General features: G+C 44.5%; 1 protein-coding gene across 2 annotated transcripts in view; it reads left to right on the top strand.

Annotated features, from left to right (window-relative positions):
* LOC137424069 (single-stranded DNA-binding protein 2-like) overlaps positions 1 to 21338 on the top strand; it is a 219290-nt gene that overhangs the window by 9263 nt on the left and 188689 nt on the right. For both annotated transcript variants that reach the window (XM_068111539.2, XM_068111545.2), the window contains exon 3: positions 19015 to 19076. In XM_068111539.2, the coding sequence (XP_067967640.2) occupies positions 19015 to 19076 (62 nt within the window). The remainder of the gene's footprint in view (positions 1 to 19014; positions 19077 to 21338) is intronic.

The raw sequence follows: 21338 nt of genomic DNA, 5'->3' as shown, positions 1-21338 counted from the left end.
GCAACTTGAAACAATCGTGTGTTCAAGAAACACAGGCGCATCTTACACCATGTTAGAAAGAGAGAGTAACAATGGCCTTATGTCAAACTAGTGATTGGGTCAAATTGATTGAAGTGTGTACTGCTGTTATTATCAATTTGTTCAACTGATGAAACACTCTGCTCCGTGATAATTCTCCTCTCATCTGCCACCTCCATGTTTGGCCGTACGTTATAATGGAATGGTACATGGACTCTTGTGAGCCCTTCGAGCCTAAGAGGCTTTCTTATCTGAAAGTGCCGGATCAGAAAGTTTCTTACGCTGGATTTTTGTTTCATATCATTAGAATGGAGTAGTTTGCAACCAAAAAAAATCTCGGGCGCAAATTACTGATTAAGACCATTTTTGAACCCTTTTAGGGGTCCTTCTTATATGCAAATTACCAATATGAAAACTTCTTACACACCGAAACATTATTCACGTGTATCTTTCTGATGTATTCGAAGTGTAAACTAGCTTGGGCGTGGCATTTTAATATTTTTTTTCCGAGACCCTTTCTGACCCCTTCAAACCTAAAGGGGCCTTCTTATCCAAAAGTGCCGGGTCAGAAATTTTCTTGGTTTGCATTTTTGTTTGATACCATTAGAATGGAGCACTTTGCAAAAAAAAATCTTGGCCGCAAATTTTTGATGAAAACCTTTCGTGAACCCTTTGCTTGTCACACACCAAATTTTGGCCTTGCCACACCATCCAACATGTCCCCAAATTTGTGCAAATCCGTTCACAACTTTTTTCAACGCTCACAGCATTACCGACTGTTTATAAAAAGCTAATCATGTGTGTTTGTGGTTTATAATATTTTACAAGCCTGGCTACGCTGCTGTTAGACTTTTGGTCTTGTTTCTTATCACTTACTCAACTCATCCACCAAGTTTTGTAATAACACGTCCACATTGTTTTGAAATATGCTAGATTTTGTTTTTGGCACTATTACCCAAATGGTGAAGAATTACCTAAACAATTTTCGCATCCGAAACCGGATCTTCATCAAAATCTAACCAATTCGACCTTGTCACACAGCCAACCTGTCCACCAAGTTTCGTCCAAATCTGTCCATAATTTTTTGAGATGTCGTGCTTGCAGACACACAAATGGACAGACAAACATGGGTGAAAGCATAACCTCATTGAGAGGTGAAAGCATAACCTGCAGTCCCACCGACGGTGGGAGAGGTAATTTACTTTTTAATGGAAATCACCGCAAACAAGGGATAAAGCCACTTGGTAAGGAGATAAGGGAAGGTTAGAAAAAGATACGGATAAAGCAAAACAAATAAAAATAAATAAATGAAGAAAAAATAACCAGAAAACATCCAAGACCCAAGAAGTAACAGAAATCAGGTAAAATGCGATTAAACCTCAAAGATGTAGGAAGTAGGAATTGACATTCCTCTTGAAGCTGAGTAGATCGCAGGATAATTGGAAGGACATTACAAGTAGGGAATTCCAGAGTGGGACAACATGAGGGATAAAACTCTCTGCGTAGCCTTTCGTTCTGCAATTTGGATCAGCTATAGTGCAGAGATGGAAAACCGAGTCTTTCGTCCAAACACTCATACAGGAGGAACCAAGTTAGAAAGACCAACAGAACATTTGCCATGAAAATATCTGTAGACCAAATTAAGAGCAGCAGCTGACCTATGTCGAGAGAGCGGTTGAAGAGTTGAACACATCTCCACACCAACCAGGTTGACTATGCATTTCTGGAGCCTTTCAAGGAAAGATAAGTGGCAGGCCGGTGCTCAAGCCCAAATGTGGTAAGAGTACTCCATGAGGGGATGTATAGTTGCCTTATATAGGTACAAAACGGCCTCAGGAGGTAAACAGTGTACCTCTGTGCTCGATGAGGACAACCAACTCGCTTGGAAGCACTTTTAGCAATACCAGAAATGTACTTATCCCAACGGAGTTTGGAAGACATGTCCAGACAAAGAAGCCGAATCTCAGATGATTCTGATAAGGTTGAAGACCCCATGTGCACATAAGTGAAAGACCTGCTTCTAGAGCGAGATATGGAAGGACAACAATTTAGTTACCCTCGCCAGAGGAGAGGGTATTGCATTTGAGTCTGTTTGTTTGTCTGTTTGTCCGCACAGAATAAATATGATTTTCTCTGCAACTGCTGGTCCTATTGACAGGAAATTTTCAACATAGGTGCACCTCCACCTGTAGAATTTTTAATGACAATTATGACGTCATAGGTCATGTGGTATGGATGCCATCTTGGAAACACCGAAAAACGTTGCACCTCTATATCTCCGAAAGCGCTGAAGAGATCAAATTGAGACATGGCTCATTTTAAAGAACTCTCCATGTGGAATAACATGTGTTAATGATGATGTCATAGGTGCCTCCATTATGACATCATAATTCGACAAGTACAAAACTTCATCCGATCAAGATGAAATTTCTTGAGCGTCATCTAGGGATAAATTGGTGGAGAAAAAAAATAATTATTATGTCATCAGTTACATTGTTCGGCTGCCATCTTGGAAAACCCAAAAAAAATTGCACCTCTATATCTCTGAAAGCGCTGCCGAGAAAAAATTGAGACGTGGCTCATTGTAAAGAAATCTCCATGTAGAATAACATATGTTAATGATGATGTCATAGGTGCCTCCATTATGACATCATAATTCGACAAGTACAAAACTTCATCCGATCAGGGTTTAATTTCTTGAGCATCATCTAGAGAAAAAAATAGTGATTACATAATCGGTCACGGTTTGGCCGCCATATTTGTTTTAACACAAAATCCCTAAAAACCACTGAATACACCTTCTGGTGAGGGTCTGCAATCTCTGATTGCTCTTTCTAGTTTTCTTTGCATTGAAGGTTACCAGCCAGTCGTGTCCCCATTTCAACACATTGCCCAAATCATTGTCCAGAGAAACTCCAAACTCATTACGAGTGGCATTAAGTGAATCAGCAGATGTACAGTAAGGAGAGGAATCATCAGCATAAATGGCTAGCTGAGCCAGAACATTATAAGGAAGATCATTGATATAAACAAGGAACAGAGTGGGACCAAGGACAAAGCCCTGTGGGGCACCAGAATAAATGTATACACGACCGGTCAAAAGTTATAGAACACCTCAATTTTTCCAGTTTTTATTCAAATTTACGCAGTTTAATGTCTCAATACAACAAATACAATAACAGGCATTTTAAGGCCATTTTCCCTGCAAAAGTGGGGGTTAGCCTTGCGGTCCCCATGACAATCTTCTCCATTTTGCCCTATTTTCTGCATCTCCCCTTGTTAACCCCCTTGCCCACATTTCTTCTTCGACCATCTTTAGCCAAGTCTTTCTTGGTCTATCCCGTCCTCTCCTTCCTTCTACATTCATTTCCATCACTCTTCTCAACCAGTCACTTTCATCATCATCATCATCATCATTTCATCATCATCCTTCCTCAACACATGACCAAACCATCTCAAACTGTTTCTCTTCACAGCATCCATCACAGGCTCTATTCCCATCATCTTTCGCAATTCATCATTTGTCTTCCTCTCTCTCAACGATACTCCACACATCCACCGAACCATTCGCATTTCCACCCTTTCCAGCCTTCGTTGCTGCTCTACGTTCATTACCCATATCTCGCTTCCATAAATCATAACACTTCTCACACATGCAGCATACACCTTTCCCTTCAGCTCCAACCACACTCCCCTCCTCGTCAGCATGCCACTCAGTTCCTGAAACTTCTTCCATGCACATCTCACTCGAGCAACCATTGCCGAGTCTGATCCACCTTCTCCATTCAGCATGTCTCGTAGGTAACAAAATGTTTTCACACCTTCCAGCTTCACGCCGTCTCCAAGATCCAACTCAACATTTCCTCCATCTGCAGCCCCCTCTGTGCACACCTTACACTTGAATGTAGCTGCCACACTGGTTAATGACCCTCTCAAACGACTACATTTTTGGTGAAACCACTCAGCGCACATTGTACATTGAATGGAGTTCACTCCGACACCCTTCCTGCACACAGCACATGGCCACTTCCCAGTTCTTTCCACCTCACCACATGCTTTACCACTTGCCATCACCTTCGTTTTTCCGATATTTACCTTCAGACCTTTTGTTTCCATACATTCCTTCCACTTATTCATCTTCTCCTTCAGTCCATTCATACTTTCTGCAATCAACACCACATCATCTGCAAACAACAACTCCAATGGTAAACCCTCCTTTACGCTCCGATCCAGCACCTCCATCACAGCTACAAATAGTAGTGGACTTAGTACCGACCCCTGATGCACTCCCACCTTCACCTCAAACTCACCATTGTTCCGGCCTTCGTCCTTACAGCTGTGCGCGCTCTTTTGTACATTGCCATCACTACTCTGATCAACCATTCCTCCACTCCTAACTTCCTCAATGGCCATGTCACTACTTCACGTGGAACCCTATCGAATGCTTTCTCCAGATCAACAAACCCAAGAAACAACTGCTTCCTCTTCTCCATGTATTTCTCCTGCAACTGCCTCACAATAAAAAGCGCGTCTGTCGTTCCTCTTCCTGTAATAAATCCAAACTGCATTTCATCAATCTTCACTTTCTTCCTTGTCCTCCTCTCCAACACCCTTTCCAATACCTTCATTCCATGCTCCAATAACTTTATCGCTCGATACGAGCCACGGTGCAGAGGGTCACCTTTCCCCTTGTATAGAGGGACGAAGGTACTCAGTTCCCAATCCACTGGAATGCGGCCTTCTTTCACCACCAGATTGCAGATCTCTGACATTCTCTTCACACCCCAATTTCCCGCTGCCTTCAACATATCTCCCACAACTCCCGTCAGCCCTCCCGCTTTTCTACTCTTCATTGCTTTTATCGCTTCCTCAACTTCCTTCTCGGTTATCTTCTCTGCCGGTCCTAAAACTGGGTTACTCTCTATGTTGCCATCCAATTCATTCTCTGCATTCAACAGTATTTCCATATATCTCTTCCATCTTCCTTTAATTCCATCTGGGTCCACATCGATTTGTCCCACTTCATCCTTCAAGCATCTCACCCCCATCACATCACACCTCTCTTTAGCTACCTGCTTTGCAACCCTGAATACCGCTCTCTGACACTCTTCCAAATCCAAGTGTTCTCCGAACATTTTCCTCCATGCCTCCTGCGCCTTTGCTGCCTCTTTCTTTGCAGCCTTCTTGGCTGCCTTATAACTTTCATGCTCTGCCTTTTCTGCCCCCATACCCTTCACCTTCTGCCACACCTTGAACTTCTTCCTCTTCTCGTCAATCTTCTTTCCAACTTCATCATCCCACCACCATGTTTCTGAGTGCCTCAGTGGTCCTTTTGTCCATCCACATACCTCACCAACGGCTCCCAACAGACTATCTTTCATTGACATCCTACCACTTTCAAGCTCAACCACATCATCCTCTACCATACTCAGCCTCTCTTTTAATGCCTCCCTCACTGTCACCTCTTTCAACCTCCACACCTTCATTCTCGGTTGGTACTTCACCCGCCGAGCTCTCCTCACACCTTTCACCCTTATGTCGCAGACAACCAGGTTGTGCTGTGAAACAGCCTCCTCCCCCGGGATCAACTTTGTGTCCCGGAGGTGCCCCCTATCTCGCCTACGCACCAGCAGGTAGTCAACGGTTGTCGTTGACCCACCTGACGTGTATGTAACAAGCTTATTATCCTTTTTCTGGAACTGAGTATTAAAAATCAACAAATCAGCTCCATCAGCAAACTCCAAAATCCTTTCACCTTCTCCATTTCTCACACCATATCCTTAACCCCCATGAACTCCCTCAAAACCATCCATACTCCTTCGCACATGTCCAGTTAGGTCTCCTCCGACCACAATAACTTCCTTATCTTTCACGTTTTCCATCAGCTTCTCTATCGCACACCAGAACTTGTCCTTCTCTTCATCGTTCCGACCAACCTGCAGAGCATATCCCGAGATGACGTTCACCAAGAGCTTTCCAATCATCATTTTCACCATCATCAACCTTTCACTCACTCGAGTCACACGCACCACACTGTCTACAAACTCCTCAGAAAACAGGACACCAACACCATTCATGCCTTCTGGGCACCCTTGCCACACAAACTTGTATTTCTGTCCCTGCCTACCCTTCACCATTCTCACACCACTTCCCTTCCATCTCGTCTCCTGCACACAACATATGTCCACTCTTCTTCTGACCAATACTTCCACCACTTCCCCCATGATGTCCCTGTCATTGTCCCTACATTCCATGTCCCAAACCTCAGAAACCGATCTCCACGTCTGGCATCAGACATTTCGTCGTCATAAATGGAGTGATTTCCAGTCTTGCTTCGATCGGGTTCCCCACCTTGAGTTTTGACGAGAGGGAGTGGGGTCCACCACGGATTACTTCGGGCTGTACTCTGCCCATATGTAGTTATAATTGTCATGGTTCTCTTTTTGAGGCAATGTTTTTATGGCCGGATGCCCTTCCTGGCGCCAATGTCTCAATGTACTCTGAAATTAAGCATAGAACAAATAAACAATCGGAGATAAAAAAGAAATCATCGAATCATTTTGTTTAACAAAATTTAATTCAAAATTTTAACTCAACAAAGTAGCCACCTTTTGCAGATATATCCGCCGAACACACTCGTGGCATTCTTTCCACAATGGAAATCAAATATTGTTCGGGAAGTTCTTCCCAACACTGTTGCAGAAGTTCCCACAAATGTGTTGCACTTGTAGGTTGCTTTGCTTTCACCCTTCTGTCCAGTTCATCCCAAACCAGCTCGATGGGGTTTAAGTCTGGAGACTGTGCTGGCCGTTCCATGATTTGGAGCCTACTGTCTTGTTCTTTTCCTCGAAGGTAGTTTTGACATAGCCTGGAGGTGTGTTTAGGGTCATTATCTTGCTGGAGGATGAACCCCTGACCAACTTGGCGTATACCAGAGGGTATTGCATGGCGCTGCAAAATGCTGTGGTAGCCGTTTTGGTTCAGGGTTCCAGTCACTCTGTGCAAGTCGCCGACTCTGGATCCAGCAATAGAGCCCCAGACCATCACGCTTCCTCCTCCATGTTTGACAGTTGGTGTCACATACTGAGGAACCATTCTTTCGCACAAACGACGGCGAACAAAACCCCTGTGTGATGAACCAAAGATTTCAAATTTTGATTCATCGGTCCACTGGCGGTGCTTCATGGCCCTGGCAAGCCTCTTTTTCTTATTTTGCCATCTTAGCAATAGCTTTCTTACTGCCACTCGACCTGTCAAACCTGCAGCTCAAAGTCTTCTCTTCACAGTTGAAACTGAGACTTGCTTACTTCGACCAGTGTTAAGCTGTGCTTGAAGCTGTTGTCCTGTGATCCGCCTATCACGCAAGCTGTTGACTCTCAGAAACCTGTCTTCTGGTTCTGTTGTGGCATTAGGTCTGCCAGACCTCTTCTTGTCAGAGTTTCCTCCAGTTTCCAATATACTACTTCCTGCAGTGCAATATTGTCCAAATAATGCTTCAGAGGGTGTCATGACAGTCTGTTCCAATACTGCTTTTATACAGACAGGGGTTTTGTAATCAAGTAATCAGCAGAGGTTGGGACACCTGTAGGAATTGTTTGCATCAACTTTCAAGGCTTAATTTACTTACTGTACATTGCTGCAGAACAGCTGTAAGTTGTTAACCTATTACTTGTTCCCTGAAGAAGACCTTATTTTACAATATAACTGTGCAATTTACATTATTATCCCGTTTTTGCAAACCTAAACTTTTTTTTAAACCTCGAGCAGTTTACGGCTTACCTTTGTACCATTTCCGGTTTTTCACTGGACATTATTAAACTGCGTAAATTTCAATAAAAACTGGAAAAATTGAGGTGTTCTAAAACTTTTGACCAGTAGTGTATATATATATATATATATATATATATATATATATATATATATATATATATATATATATATATATATATATATATATATGGGTCTGCATATATATATATATATATATATATATATATATATGCAAAAGGCATATATATATAATATATATTTATATATGCCTTTTTTTTAAATGTAATACGAGGTGATGACATGGTTTTCCTGAGGAGGTGATTCCACACGTACATTGATCAGCACACAATACTCGACATGAAAAGATAAAATTCACTTTATGTTGTGAAAACCCGTGTGAAGTACCTTCATTGCGATGTCTTCTTAAAAAAGACGTATCTTGGGAAATAAATATCGGGCGAGGGGGGCACGAGGGGGAGGGGACGAAGGGCTGTGTAGAGAAAATTTCGATGAAAAAATTCGCGAGCTCACGAAAATACGTCGAACCGCATGAAAATCCGCTTCGAGATTGATTGTTGATATGTCGACGTTGCTTAGTTACCACGTGATACATTTGTGACGTCAGCCTTCCTTGTTCTTAAATAATGAGGAGTTTAAGCACGATCAGATTGGTAGATTTGAAGTCTTCATCATCGTTATTTGTTCATATTTCGAATAAATCAATTTTTATATATTTATTTTGGGGAAGTTCCTTTCGGGGTGGTTTGGGGGCACTGGAAGGGTCTTGAACCCATTTCTATTTTCAGCATATTGATCGTAATGTCAATTTTAAAATCCTTTCTTGAATTAATACATTGTAATTGTTTTAATAGGAGGTGTTATTTCCATTTTACCTTCTCAACCACCCTGTGAGATATTGTTATAAATATGGTATACCAAGTAATGCGATCGTTGGTGTCACATTCCAAGCCTGGAGAGGGAACATTCAATCTTTAACGTCCACCACCGTGGGATCTTTAACGTCCACTACCAAGCTGAAGAAACATTCTCCTAGGGCATATAAAATCTTAGCACAGTTTCGGTTGAGCAATGTGTGCAGCCATGGCATAGTAATGGTTTGTGGTGCTCGTGGCGAAGGTCAAAAATAAAGCCCGCCGCAACCCGCAGGCACTGACATAGTCAGCAATTCCCAATTGGGGGGCCACATGAAAGAGCTTCAGCTTCCCCGCAAGCTCAGCAGCAGAGCCCTGGAACCTGTTCAAAATGAGAATAGAGTTAGACAAAGATATTGTAACGATTTTGAGAAGTGTGTAACGAATTTGAGAAGTGTAACGGTTTTTGAGAAGTGTAACAATTTTGGAGGAAGTGTAACGAATGTGAAAACGTTACAATGTGAACGTTACAAAAGTACGGTAACACCCTGTTAATGTAAATAATGGTCGCAGTCGGCCTCCTAGTTAATTCCATGAAACTTACACGCAGGTCACGATATATCATTTAAATAGTGTATTTCCTTATTCCATGTAGGCTAAATATGTGTTTTCCCACTAGATTGACTTTGCATTGTATCAAACAAAATAAGCGTAGGCCCTTCCAATTTCCCCAAAACCTCCCTTCCAATTGCCTTCCGCAATTTGGGCGGTTTTCTTCAAATCACCATTGGCCACGAGGTAGGTTTGGGGAAGAAAGGCGTGTCTCCACCTCGTCATAAGAGGGAAGGAGTGAACCAGCCCTAACAGCCAATCAACACCACGGTGAGCGACCCGGTAGGCGTGCCCTCGGAGCCGGCGGCTTGATTTCGCCCGAGGTGATAAAAGCGACTGTAAGGGACTGCTTTAAGAGATGACATGAGAGAGGCCTTGAGAGATGACTTGGAGAGGCCTTGGGAGATGAGCAAAGAGGCTGCACCAAGAGGTGAGATGCGAAACGCTCCAAGCCAAAGAGGAGAGGTACTCGGCAAGGAAACCAGCTTTGGAGAGACGCGCTGAAAGGAGGGAGACGGCTCCACCCCAAGAAGAGGAGCAGGTGTGCCGAACCAGCGCGTGACGTCTACCACAGCGGATACACGACGGAGGGTTTCCCGCCAAAACCGCGAGGAATTGCGAACTGCGGCCTCCCGACCTTGCCTCCCTCTCAAGCCTCCCTCTCAAGCAATCCATCTCAAGCCCTACCTGCCTGCAATATCCCCTGTGTAAGTGTGAACGTCCTGTCCTACTCGTTGTCTTGGGGCTAAGTAAAAATGAATAGTGTAAGTTAACGATTCGCTGTGTTACTGCTTCTTCCATCCATTGCTTGTGTGTGTATAATAAAATCTGTTCTTCCTCCGTATTCTTCTTCTTCTTCTTTTTCATTCTCTTTCGGTCACTTTAGAGATTTCCCGATTGAATATCTGTGGGGCGATCTGGTCAACGTCGGGTGGAATCGGGTTTTAATCGGGGAGTAACTGTTCGGACGCGGTTAAATACACCACCGCTCGGTCAATATAACATCTAAAAGCCGCGTCTGTAACAATATATTACGAGATGCCGCATGGCCTATCAGCGCTTGTTGTCGCGATACGTCGGAAGTGCCGCCATCTTGCGGAGGTACAACCAGCATGTGTGATCATTGGATCCAAGGCTAAAAAATTGACTCCTAGACCGTAGCTCGGTTAATAATGAACGGATCTGTAAAATTAATACCTCATTTTAATGCTGAGGAAAATTTCTATTTAATAAGAGCAAAGTTTTTCATAGGAGGAAAGTTGGGGGTACTGTAAAAAGCAGACCGGCCAGAATAAGCGGACCATCCAGAATCGCAGACCACCCACACAGCAGGAGCAGACCAGACACTGAATAAACATTCTCTGTGATTCACAGGAAATTAATTAAGATTAGATGTACATATAACATGATGTTAAATATGGATTAAGCAAATAATACTTTTAAAAAGGCTACAAATTAAGCTCAATCAATTAATCCCTAACTCAAACAATTGTTGTGTTTAAATGCATGTACATGTATAACACACATAATCCTGTCATCTAAGAAACTCGGTTTGTGCTTGGATGGGAGATGTGTGCATGGAAGGCTGAGTGTTGTTCGCTTGGCGCGGCAGAGACAGACACACACCTGTGTCAAGAGACAGACACAGACTGGCACGGATCGACAGACACATACACAGACTCGCACGGCAGACACAGACACAGACCGGCGCAACAGAGACAGACCGGCGCAACAGAGACAGAAGACACAGACAGACCGACTTGGCAGACAGACACCCACAGGCATGGCAGAGACAGTGTGTGTATGCATGTGTGTGTGTGTTTGTGTGTTTGTGTGTGTGTGTGTGTGTATGTGTGTGTTTATGTGTGTGTGTGTGTGTTTGTGTGTGTGTGTGTGTAGAGATCCATAGATCTCCCGATGTACCTGCTCTCTACTGTTGTGTTTGTGTGTTTCCCTCTCTCTGCCCCTCTTGTCTCCCGCTCCCTTCATTTTATGTTTTATGTGTCTGTTTGTGTTTTTTTTGTGTTTAATGCGTTAGCTCTTACACGAGCCTCGACTTTGTATACAATATATATATATATATATATATATATATATATATATATATACATATATATATATATATATATATATATATATATATATATATATATATATTAGGGTGGTCCTTATTCCTCAACATTCGGATTTTCTAAGCTCCAACCCCCGGGATTCATTGGAATAGTCGAGAAAACTCTCCTGGTGAACTGTTTTTCCAATCGGACAACATTTACCCCTCCCTCACCGACCTTGAAGTTTCACCCTGAGGAATAAAAACAACAATCCTTGAAAAAAATTTTTTGTGCCATTTATTCCCAAAATGTTAGCTTATAACACACAACATACAGTATTTTATAAATGGTTACCTCATTACACAGTTAAATGTATGAAAACTATAACAAAAATCTTAAGCAAAATGTCCCACAAGGCTCCGAGGCCCGTCCGACTTAGTGCTCCTGCTCCTGCTGGGCCGCCACACCAGCAGCCACGGTCTTCTTTCTGGAGTCCGGGAACTCCGCGCGATGACGAGAGACAACTTGGAGGAGAAATTGCAGTTGCTCATCAGCCTGAGTTAGCATTCGGTTGTATTCCTGCATTATACGTTGACTATATATATATAGATTTTGTGTATACAAGATCGAGGCTCGTGAAAGAGCTAACATTTATCAAACAAACAAATCAAACAAACAAGCAAGCAAACAAAGTATATAAAAAGGGGAGCGGTCGACAAGATGGGGAGAGAAGGGCAGGAAGCACACAAACACAACATTTGAGAGCAGGGACATCGGGAGATGTATGGGAGGGAGAGGGCCTGGGGGAGGCAGGATAGGTATAAAACGCAAGGACACCAAGGACTTCCAGGAAAGAAGTCGGCACCTCAAAAAAGTGGATTTGGGGTGAAATTAGCGGGGGTAGAAAAGATCAAGGTTTTGGATTGGGGAAGATAAGAGATGGTGGTGAACAGCCGTTTTAAAGACCTGGAGGGAGGAGTGGGATTGAAGATAGTGAGGTAGTTTGTTCCAGAGGCGGGCGAAAAGATGAATGAAGGAGTGAAGGTGAGCAGAGAGTCTTGATTTTGGCATATTAACCATAAGAGGGTTGCAGGCAGATCTTGTGCGACCTGTCGGAATATTTGGGGGACAGAGCCCAGAGAGAGCTGGGGGAGCAAGGCCGGAGAGCAGTCGGTAGAAGACGGAAAGACCACCAACCTGCCTGCGGTGAGTAAGTGAAAGGCCCTCGGAGATGGCGTCATGGTGGGAGATTCCAATGATTCTGAACGCTTTGGTTTCAACAGCGTGAAGACGAGCTAGGTGTGAGGCAGGAGCACCAGCCCAGAGGGGAGAGCAGCACTCCATTGAGCTGCAGATGAAAGCCTTGTATGTGGTCAGGAGCTCAGGTGTGCCAAGGAAGGACTTCGCACGATGGAGGATGCCCAGTCGGCGACTGGCTTTGGAGGCCAGCTTGGAAATGTGGTTTTCCCAGGAAAGATCATGGCAGATATTGAGACCCAAAAGCTTGAGTGACAGAACTTCTTGGAGAGGATTATTCAGAAAGTAGATGGGAGGGTTGTCCAGTCGGTCTTTTCAGAGAGACATCGTAAGAGTGTGAGATTTGTCAGGATTGAAAGACATGTTCCACTTGTTTGCCCAGTCTGTGATTTTGTCCAGGTCTGCAGAGAGTGACGAGGCTGCAGACTGCCAATCTGAGGGATGAGGAATGGAGTGGCAGAGAGTGGAGTCATCAGCAAAGAGATAGAGAGGATTTTCAAGAGAGTCAGAGAGATCATTGATGAAGACCAGAAAAAGCACAGGGCCCAGAACACTGCCTTGGGGAACTCCAGCCTGAACAGGAAGAGGAGATGAGAGAAACCCATTCAGGGCCACATGTTGACTATGTCTAGAGAGGAAGTCCGCCAGCCATGCGTGGAGATTTCCATGGATACCAAAGGAGGAGGGTTTGGTGAGCAGAGCAGGGTGCCAGACCGTATCGAAAGCACGTGATATGTCGAGGGAGACAGCTCTAATTTCCTGTTTGGCATTGAGGAACTCCATCCATTGTTGAGACAGCAGAAGCAGCATGTCCAGAGTAGAGTGACCTGGTCTGAAACCAAATTGATGATCAGAGATCAAGCCATTGGAGAAGAGGAAAGATTTCATATCCGAAGCAATGATGGATTCCATGACTTTGCTGATAATTGGGAGAAGGCTGATTGGTCTGTCGTTGCTAGGATCTGTTTTTGCACCTTTTTGTGTAAAGCGGTGATGTTGGCTGATTTCCAAGCAGATGGCAGTTGACCTTGAGCAAAAGAGAGGGTGAAGAGAACAGAGAGAGTGAGTGAAAGAGCGGAAGAACAGGATTTTAGGACCCGTGGGCTGATGCCGTCAGGTCCAGTTGCAGAATCAGAGTCGAGGGTTGACAGAAACTTTTCCACCTTGTCAGGAGGAAAGGACACGGAGTCCAGGAGCAGCTGGGTACGACTGGGTACGGTGGGTACAGAGAGGGATGGGTTTGGGACACAAGATTTAGAGGCAAAAACAGAGTTGAGGCATTCAGCTTTTTCACGTGCGGAGTCAGCTGTGTAGCCGTTTGAGGTAAGGGAGGGGATGGAGGGGGAACAAACACCAGAAACAAATTGACCAGATGCCACCAGGATTTGGAAGAGGGAGACAGATAAGAGAGTTCGGTCTTGAGGATGGAGAGATATTGTTTCCTGGCTCTCCTGAGGGTGGACACACACTTGTTTCGGGCTTTGTGAAAGGAAATGAGATTTCCTTCCGTTGGATTTGCTTTCCAGGAGACGAAGGCAAGTTGTTTCTCGGCAACAGCCTCACCACAAGATTCCGTGTACCATGGACGGGAGGAAGGGTATGACAACTGAAGACGAGATGGGATAAATCTGTGCATGAGAGAGAGCAATTTACTTTGGAAAAATTCCAAGGATAAGTTGATGTCAGAGGTGGTGGAGATGGGAGACCAGTCCAGATGATTGATGGCTGCTTGAAGACTGTGCCAGTTGGGCTGAGTGAAATGCCAGACTCCTCGACGCTGAGCAGGCTCCCTGAGAATGGTCAGAGAGATGTCCACTTTAACAAGCACATGATCAGATGAGCCGATTGGAGCAGAAGAAGAGCAGCAGACATTTTCAGGGAAGTTCGTCATAACCAAGTCCAGAAGAGAAGATGCTCCATTAACTGAGATCCAGGTCGTGAAAATGACTGATTGTGTCAGTCCCGGTGAGTCGCAGAAGTCCTTTGCTGAGGAGCCATGGCTGGTGAGAGAGGTACCCACACCCAGCCAACTGGCATGGTGACAAATGAAATCACCACATATGAGGAAGAGAGAGTTGGGATGAGTAGATAGAAGTTGGTCCATGTCATCAGACAGCGAGATGTAGATGGAGTCATCACTGTTTGGTGGACGGTACAACACACATATGAACAAGAGGTGGGAGCGAAGGGGAAGCCATAGCCAGAGGTATTCCTGGGGGTGAGGTGGAGAGAGTGCAGTGCAGGGCGAGTGAGGAAGAGAGTTTTTGATAAAGATAGCAACCCCACCTCCAGGACGAGGCTCAGGTCTATCATACTGGAGGAGGGAGTAACCCGGGAGAGATACTAAGGAATCAGAGACATCATGAAGGAGGAAAGTTTCTGTTCAGCAGATCACGTCTGGTTTGTCAGAAGCAACCTGTATGGAGAGATCAGTTAAGTTTGAACGAAGGCCCCGGATGTTTGAGGTCCATACCGTTAATGAAGAGGAAGGGGGAGCATCGTATACAGAACAGGGTGGAGGAGGGGTAGGGTAAGATGTGGAAGAGGTGGAAGAGGTAGGGAGAGCTGTTGAAGGTGTGTCAGAGATTTCAGAATAGCTCGGAGAAAGGGAAGGATGGGGCGGACAAAAGGTTTGATGGTGATAGGGTGAGGCACAATGAGGTGTTATTTGAGGAGGGGGAAGAGCGAGGCAGAAGGTTGGGGGAGATGGAGGTGAGAGTTGGAAGGGGGAAGAAGTGGGGAGGATTCTTTGAGGAGGGGAAGTGAGAGGGGGGAAATTGAGAAGAAATGAGGGTGGGGAGATTTGAAGGGAAGGGAGAAGGGGAGGGATTTGAAAGGGATGGGTGATGGGGAGGATTTGGAGGGGAGGGGCAAGGGGGAAGATTTGAAAGGGATGGGTGATGGGGAAGATTTGGAGGGGAGGGGTGATGGGGAAGATTTGGAGGGGAGGGGTTACGGGGAAGATTTGGAGGGGAGGGGTGAGATTGGATTTTAGGAAGTGTACGATTAATGGGAAATGAACATTTATTGCAAAATGATTTTCTTGTGACCTTCGAGTCAAAAATACGTTTAAGGACGCTGGAGGGAGGATGGAGTGCAGGAGAGTTTAAGGAATGTAGAAAAGAGGCACTGTAAGAGATGGAATTTTTTTTTGGGATGAATAGATTTGGTGAGCAAGTCGAAAGCAACCTTTTAAAGAAGAAGAAGAAAAAGGTGTTATAATATACAACGGAATACAGAACTTGAGGGGAAAGTGTAAACATTTTAAAGTTTAACAGTGAAAACTATCTGGGGAAATGGGGGAGAAACACGTGGTCGAAGAATGAACGAATGAATAAGAACGAATAAACGAATGAGAACAACGAATAAGAACAGAGAAGGAAATGTTTTTTTTGTTTTTTTGTTTTTTTTTTAGTTGAGATTTTAAACAAGGAAGTAGGCTATGGGGTGAAAAGACTGGGAAAAACAGAGAACGAAAGTTATTGGAGCACAAACGACAGACCGCTGAGAGAAAAACAAAGCCTCAAGGTTGGACACTGTACAAGGCCTCAAAAGACACGACACAAATTAACACGATTTTCTGTACAGGTATGAAAGACTTGCACCGAAAATCTTCCTCGGGACACACTATACGTACACACACCATAAAATGAATCCAGTTATAACGAAAATACAAATGGGAACAATTACTTAACTTCGATTTCGATGGAGAGCGTGGACAGCTGCGAATAAACGAAACCTCGCCGGCAAGACCCGGCCTAACATTAATCACAAAAAGACAAACTGACACATAAAACATAAGATAAAGGGAGCGGGAGACGAAATGGGGAGAGAGAGAGAGGGAAGCACACAAGTACAACATTTGAGAGCAGGGACATCGGGAGATCTGTTGGAGGGAGAGGGCTTGGGGGGAGGAGGCACGGAAAGGGGGGAGGTGGGAGAGTTATAAAACACATGGACACTGCTAGGACTTCCAGGAAAGAAGTTGAAATTTCAAAAAAGTGAATCTGGGGTGAATTAACGGGAGTAGAAAAGATCAAGGTTTTGGATGGGGGAAGACAAGAGATGGTGTTGAACAGCTGTTTTGAAGACCTGGAGGAAGGAGTGGGATTGAATAGAGGGAGGGAAGTGTGTTCCAGGGGTGGGAGAAAAGAGGAATGAAAAAGTGAAGGTGAAAAGAGAGTCTTGATTTTGGCAGTTTAACCATAAGAGGGTTGCAGGCAGCTCTTGTGTGACCTGTAGGAATATTTGGGGTACAGAGCACAGACAGAGCTGGGGGAGCTAGGCCGGACAGGAGACGGTAGAAGACAGAAAGACCACCAACCTGCCTGCGGTGAGTAGGTGAAAGGCCCTTGGAGTTAGCTTCATAGCGGGAGATTCCAATGATTCTGAAAGCTTTGATTTCAACAGCATGAAGCCGAGCTAGGTGTCATGAAGGAGCACCGGCCTAGAGGGGAGAACAGTATTCCATTGAGCTGTGGATGAAAGCCTTGTATGTGGTGAGGAGCACAAGTGTGCCAAGGAAGGACTTCGCGCAATGGATGATGCCCAGGATGATGTCCAGTCGGCGACTGGCTTTGGAGGCCAGCTTGGAAATGTGGTTTTTCCAGGAAAGATCATGGCAGATAGTGAGACCCAAAAGCTTGAGTGACAGAACTTCTTTGAGAGGATTGTTCAGAAAGTAGATGGGAGGGTTTTCCAGACGATCTTTTCGGAGAGACATGGTGAGAGTGTGAGATTTGTCAGGATTGAAAGACATGTTCCACTTGTTTGACCAGTCTGTGATTTTGTCCAGGTCTGCAGAGAGTGAGGATGCTGCAGACTGCCGATCTGAGGGATGAGGTGCGGAGCAGCAGAGAGTGGAGTCATCAGCAAAGAGATAGAGAGGATTTTCCAGAGAGTCAGAGAGATCATTGATGAAGACCAGAAAAAGCACAGGGCCAAGAACACTGCCTTGGGGAACTCCAGCCTGGACAGGAAGGGGAGATGAGAGAAATCCATTCAGGGCCCCACATTGACTGTGACCAGAGAGGAAGTCCCCAAGCCATGCATGGAGATTTCCATGGATACCATAGGAGGAGAGTTTGTAGAGCAGAGCGGGGTGCCAGACCGTATAGAAGGCACGTGATATGTCAAGGGAGACAGCTCTGATTTCCTGTTTGGCAATAAGGACCTCCATCCATTTTTGAGACAGCAGAAGCAGCATGTCCAGAGTAGAATGACCGGGTCTGAATCAAAATTGATGATCCAAGATCAAGCCATTGGAGTAGAGGATAGATTTGATGTCAGAAGCGATGATTGATTCCATGACCTTGCTGATTATTTGGAGCAAACTGTTTGGTCTGTAGTTGCACAAGGATCTGTTTTTTGCACCTTTTTGTGTAAAGCGGTGTTGTTGGCTGATTTCCAAGCTGATGGCAGATGACCGAGAGCAAAAGAGAGGGTGAAGAGAACAGAGAGAGAGAGTGAGATAGAGCAGCAGAGCAGGATTTTAGGACCCGTGGGCTGATGCCGTCTGGTCCAGTTGCAGAATCAGATTCGAGGTTTGACAAAAACTTCTCCACCTTGTCAGGAGAGAAGGACACAGAGTCCTGGAGCAGCTGGGTTCGACTGGGAAAGGTGGACACAGAGAGAGATGGGTGCGGGACACAAGATTTTGAGGCAAACACAGAGTTGAGACATTCGGCTTTTTCACATGCGAATTAGTGGAGCAAGTCGGAGAAGATTGACCCTCAAGTACCACCTTCATCTTGCGATTTGTAAGGAAAGCTGAAATGATTGAATGCATCACTCCAGATACACCATACGACTGAAGTTTGTGGAGCAGACCCTTGTGCCTCCCTTTATCAAAGGATTTTGAGGAATCCAAAGCAACTAATCGAGCTTTACCCTTGAGCTCCAATGCCTTGTTGATATGATCCGTAATTAAGGATAGCAGATCACCAGTGGAGAGTGAATAACGAAAGCCATACTGGCAGTCAGTGAGAAGTTCATTGTCCTCCAGATGGCTGAGAAGTTGTTCATTGATGAAGCATGACAGGAAGTTTACAGGATTATGCCTTACTTATTACAGAAAGCAGGCTGATGGGGCGATAGTTACTTGAAAAGAGTGACAACAGAAAGACAGGACAGATTCAGTGTGAGAATCCTCGATTTGATGAACTTTCTAGAAGCAGATAAAAGCCAAAAGTCTACCATGCTCAGAGCCTGAACCCGAATTCCAACGCCCACCATTGTCATACCCGGAACCTGAAGTTTTTTCCTCTTTCCAAGTTTGTGACAACTTTATTTACAATGAATGTCATATTATTTTCCTTCCATCTTCCCTTTCTATCCTCCACACCTGCACTCTAAAAATTGTCTGACAAATGAGAAAATTGTCCCTCGAATGAGAAGTAGACATTATGGTTTCACGTTTGCTTGTCTCATTGCAGATCCGATGGGAGAAGAACATCACCCTGGGTGAACCGCCAGGATTTCTGCACTCCTGGTGGTGGTGAGTAGTGGGAGCAAAGGCATTCTTACAACATGTACTTTTGGGGTACATGCTACATGGGCAGGTGCTTTGATTATACCTGTTGACCCCCCTATAAGTTCGTTGCTTTTCAAGTTTATGTTTTAAAAATGCAGTTTCTGCATTGTGTACTTTTAAACATGTGTAGCTGGAGAGCTTTATATGACTACTGTGGAGGCCTAGTGGTAAGAACTCTAGGTTGGCACCCCACAGGTTATGAGTTCAAATGTAGCTGAAAGCAAAAGTATTAATGATTTGGATTTTAAGCTTTGGGAAATTGAGCTCGTCTCAGTAAAATTGCATTGTGTTGTGCATTCGTCACTTCCACATTTGTTGTTATTATATACTTGTAGGATTTTTAGTTTCAGGTAATATTATTGTTAAGATTTCTGTGTGAAATGGAGATTACTTTAGTAAAAGGTAAAAAGAAATGTTTGTGGAGGAAAAGGAAAAACGTGACAAAGAAACCGGAAGAGGAGAGAGGAGGAATCGGCAGGGGAAAGAGACAGCTGTGAGTCGCATCGATGCTGCGAGCGGACTTCCTTGATATTGGTTGCGAATGAATGGAGGCTTCCCTTGAAAGGGATTGCCCGCGACATCGTCCCATATTGCGATTGCAATTAAACCTGCGTCTTAGGTTTTTATACCAAGCGTGAACTATTGTTGGTGGGAAAGCAAGTGCCTCCATTACAGGCCAATCCACCATTTTTCCTCGAGTAGGCCGTCCGCCTGGTGCATCGTGTTTTGTCGTTGGGATTCAACATATCGACATCATCGTGTGGATCGCCGTTGGTTTCCATATCGGCTTCCTTCTGCCCGACCTCTCTCCTTGTAACTCCTCGTCCGCAGCCGCGCCGATATCTGCCTGTTGTTCTTGCCGTTCTGCACGACTTCGACCTTCACCCAGCGTGGGGATTCGTGCACGGACTTTGGGATTGTTACATTCCACTCACGTTTGGCGTATCGTGAGTTTATTGCTGTGAGAGCATTGGGGAATGATGGTACTGTGTTTGGACACGCAGGTCAAGGGCCGTTGAAACTGGTGAAGGAACAGTGGCTACAGGAGGAGTCACAGTCAACAGTGTTAGAGTATGTGTCAACTGTTAGGCACAGATTGGGGAAGGCCTGTAAAGTAGCGAGAGGAAACTTGAAAGTAGCACAGGACAAAATGAAAGTGAGACATGACAAGACCTCTCAGATAAGAAATTTCATTCCTGAGGACCGAGTGCTAGTGTTGCTTCCAGTTCCAGGTCAGCCGCTACAGGCTAGGTATTTTGGTCCCTATGCCATCGAAAGGAGGGTCAATGAAATGGATTATGTGGTGACAAATCCCGACCGACGGAAAAAGCGGCAGCAGTGTCACGTTAACCGACTTAAGAAATATTATGAGAGGAAGCCTGTGGAGAAAATGGTTCCTGTCCGCCTGGTACCTGCAGTCGGTGTGCAAGAGAATCCAGAGATTGCGGCCAGTGTGAAGTTCGATAGCATTGATGACCAGTCTTGCCCCAGTGTTGTGAAAATGAGAGGAGCACCAAAGACTTCTTGAGGTAATGCAGTCAACCTGGTGCATCTACAAATAACATCATAAGCATTTCATTAGTCTACAGGATACAAGGAATACATGGCAATACATTTTTTGTAGGCTTCCCCAAATCTGTGCCTCGACACAATCCTGTCTCTGAGCTCTGCAGGCAGTTCCTTCGACCTCATGGCTTGGTTTTTTGCTCTGATATGCATTGTCAGCTGTGAGACCTTACATAGACAGGTGTGTGCCTTTCCAAATCATGTCCAATCAATTGAATATACCACAAGTGGACTCCAATCAAGGTGTAAAAACATCTCAAAGATGATCAAGAGAAATGGGAGGCACCTGAGCTAAATTTCAAGTGTCATAGCAAAGGGTCTGAATACTTATGTAAATGTGATATTTCAGTTTTTTTTAAAAATAAATTTGCAAAAATTTCTAAAATCCTGTTTTCTCTTTGTCATTATGGGGTATTGAGTGTAGATTGATGAGGGAAAAAATGAATTTAAACGATTTCAGTATAAGGCTGCAACATAACAAAATGTGAAAAAAGTGAAGGGGTCTGAATACTTTCTGAATGCACTGTATGTATATACATACATATATATATATATATATATATATATATATATATATATATATATATATTGTTGTGGATCTGCCGCCGGCCTTCTCCCCTTACCAAGGGGGGATTAGTCCCATTGTCTTGACTGACCTGG

This window comes from Myxine glutinosa, chromosome 1, assembly GCF_964187855.1.
Source record: "Myxine glutinosa chromosome 1, kmMyxGlut1.1, whole genome shotgun sequence".
Taxonomy (NCBI): Eukaryota; Metazoa; Chordata; class Myxini; order Myxiniformes; family Myxinidae; genus Myxine; species Myxine glutinosa.
Note: the sequence above shows the minus strand (reverse complement) of the source record. Positions and strands in the feature narration are given on the sequence as shown.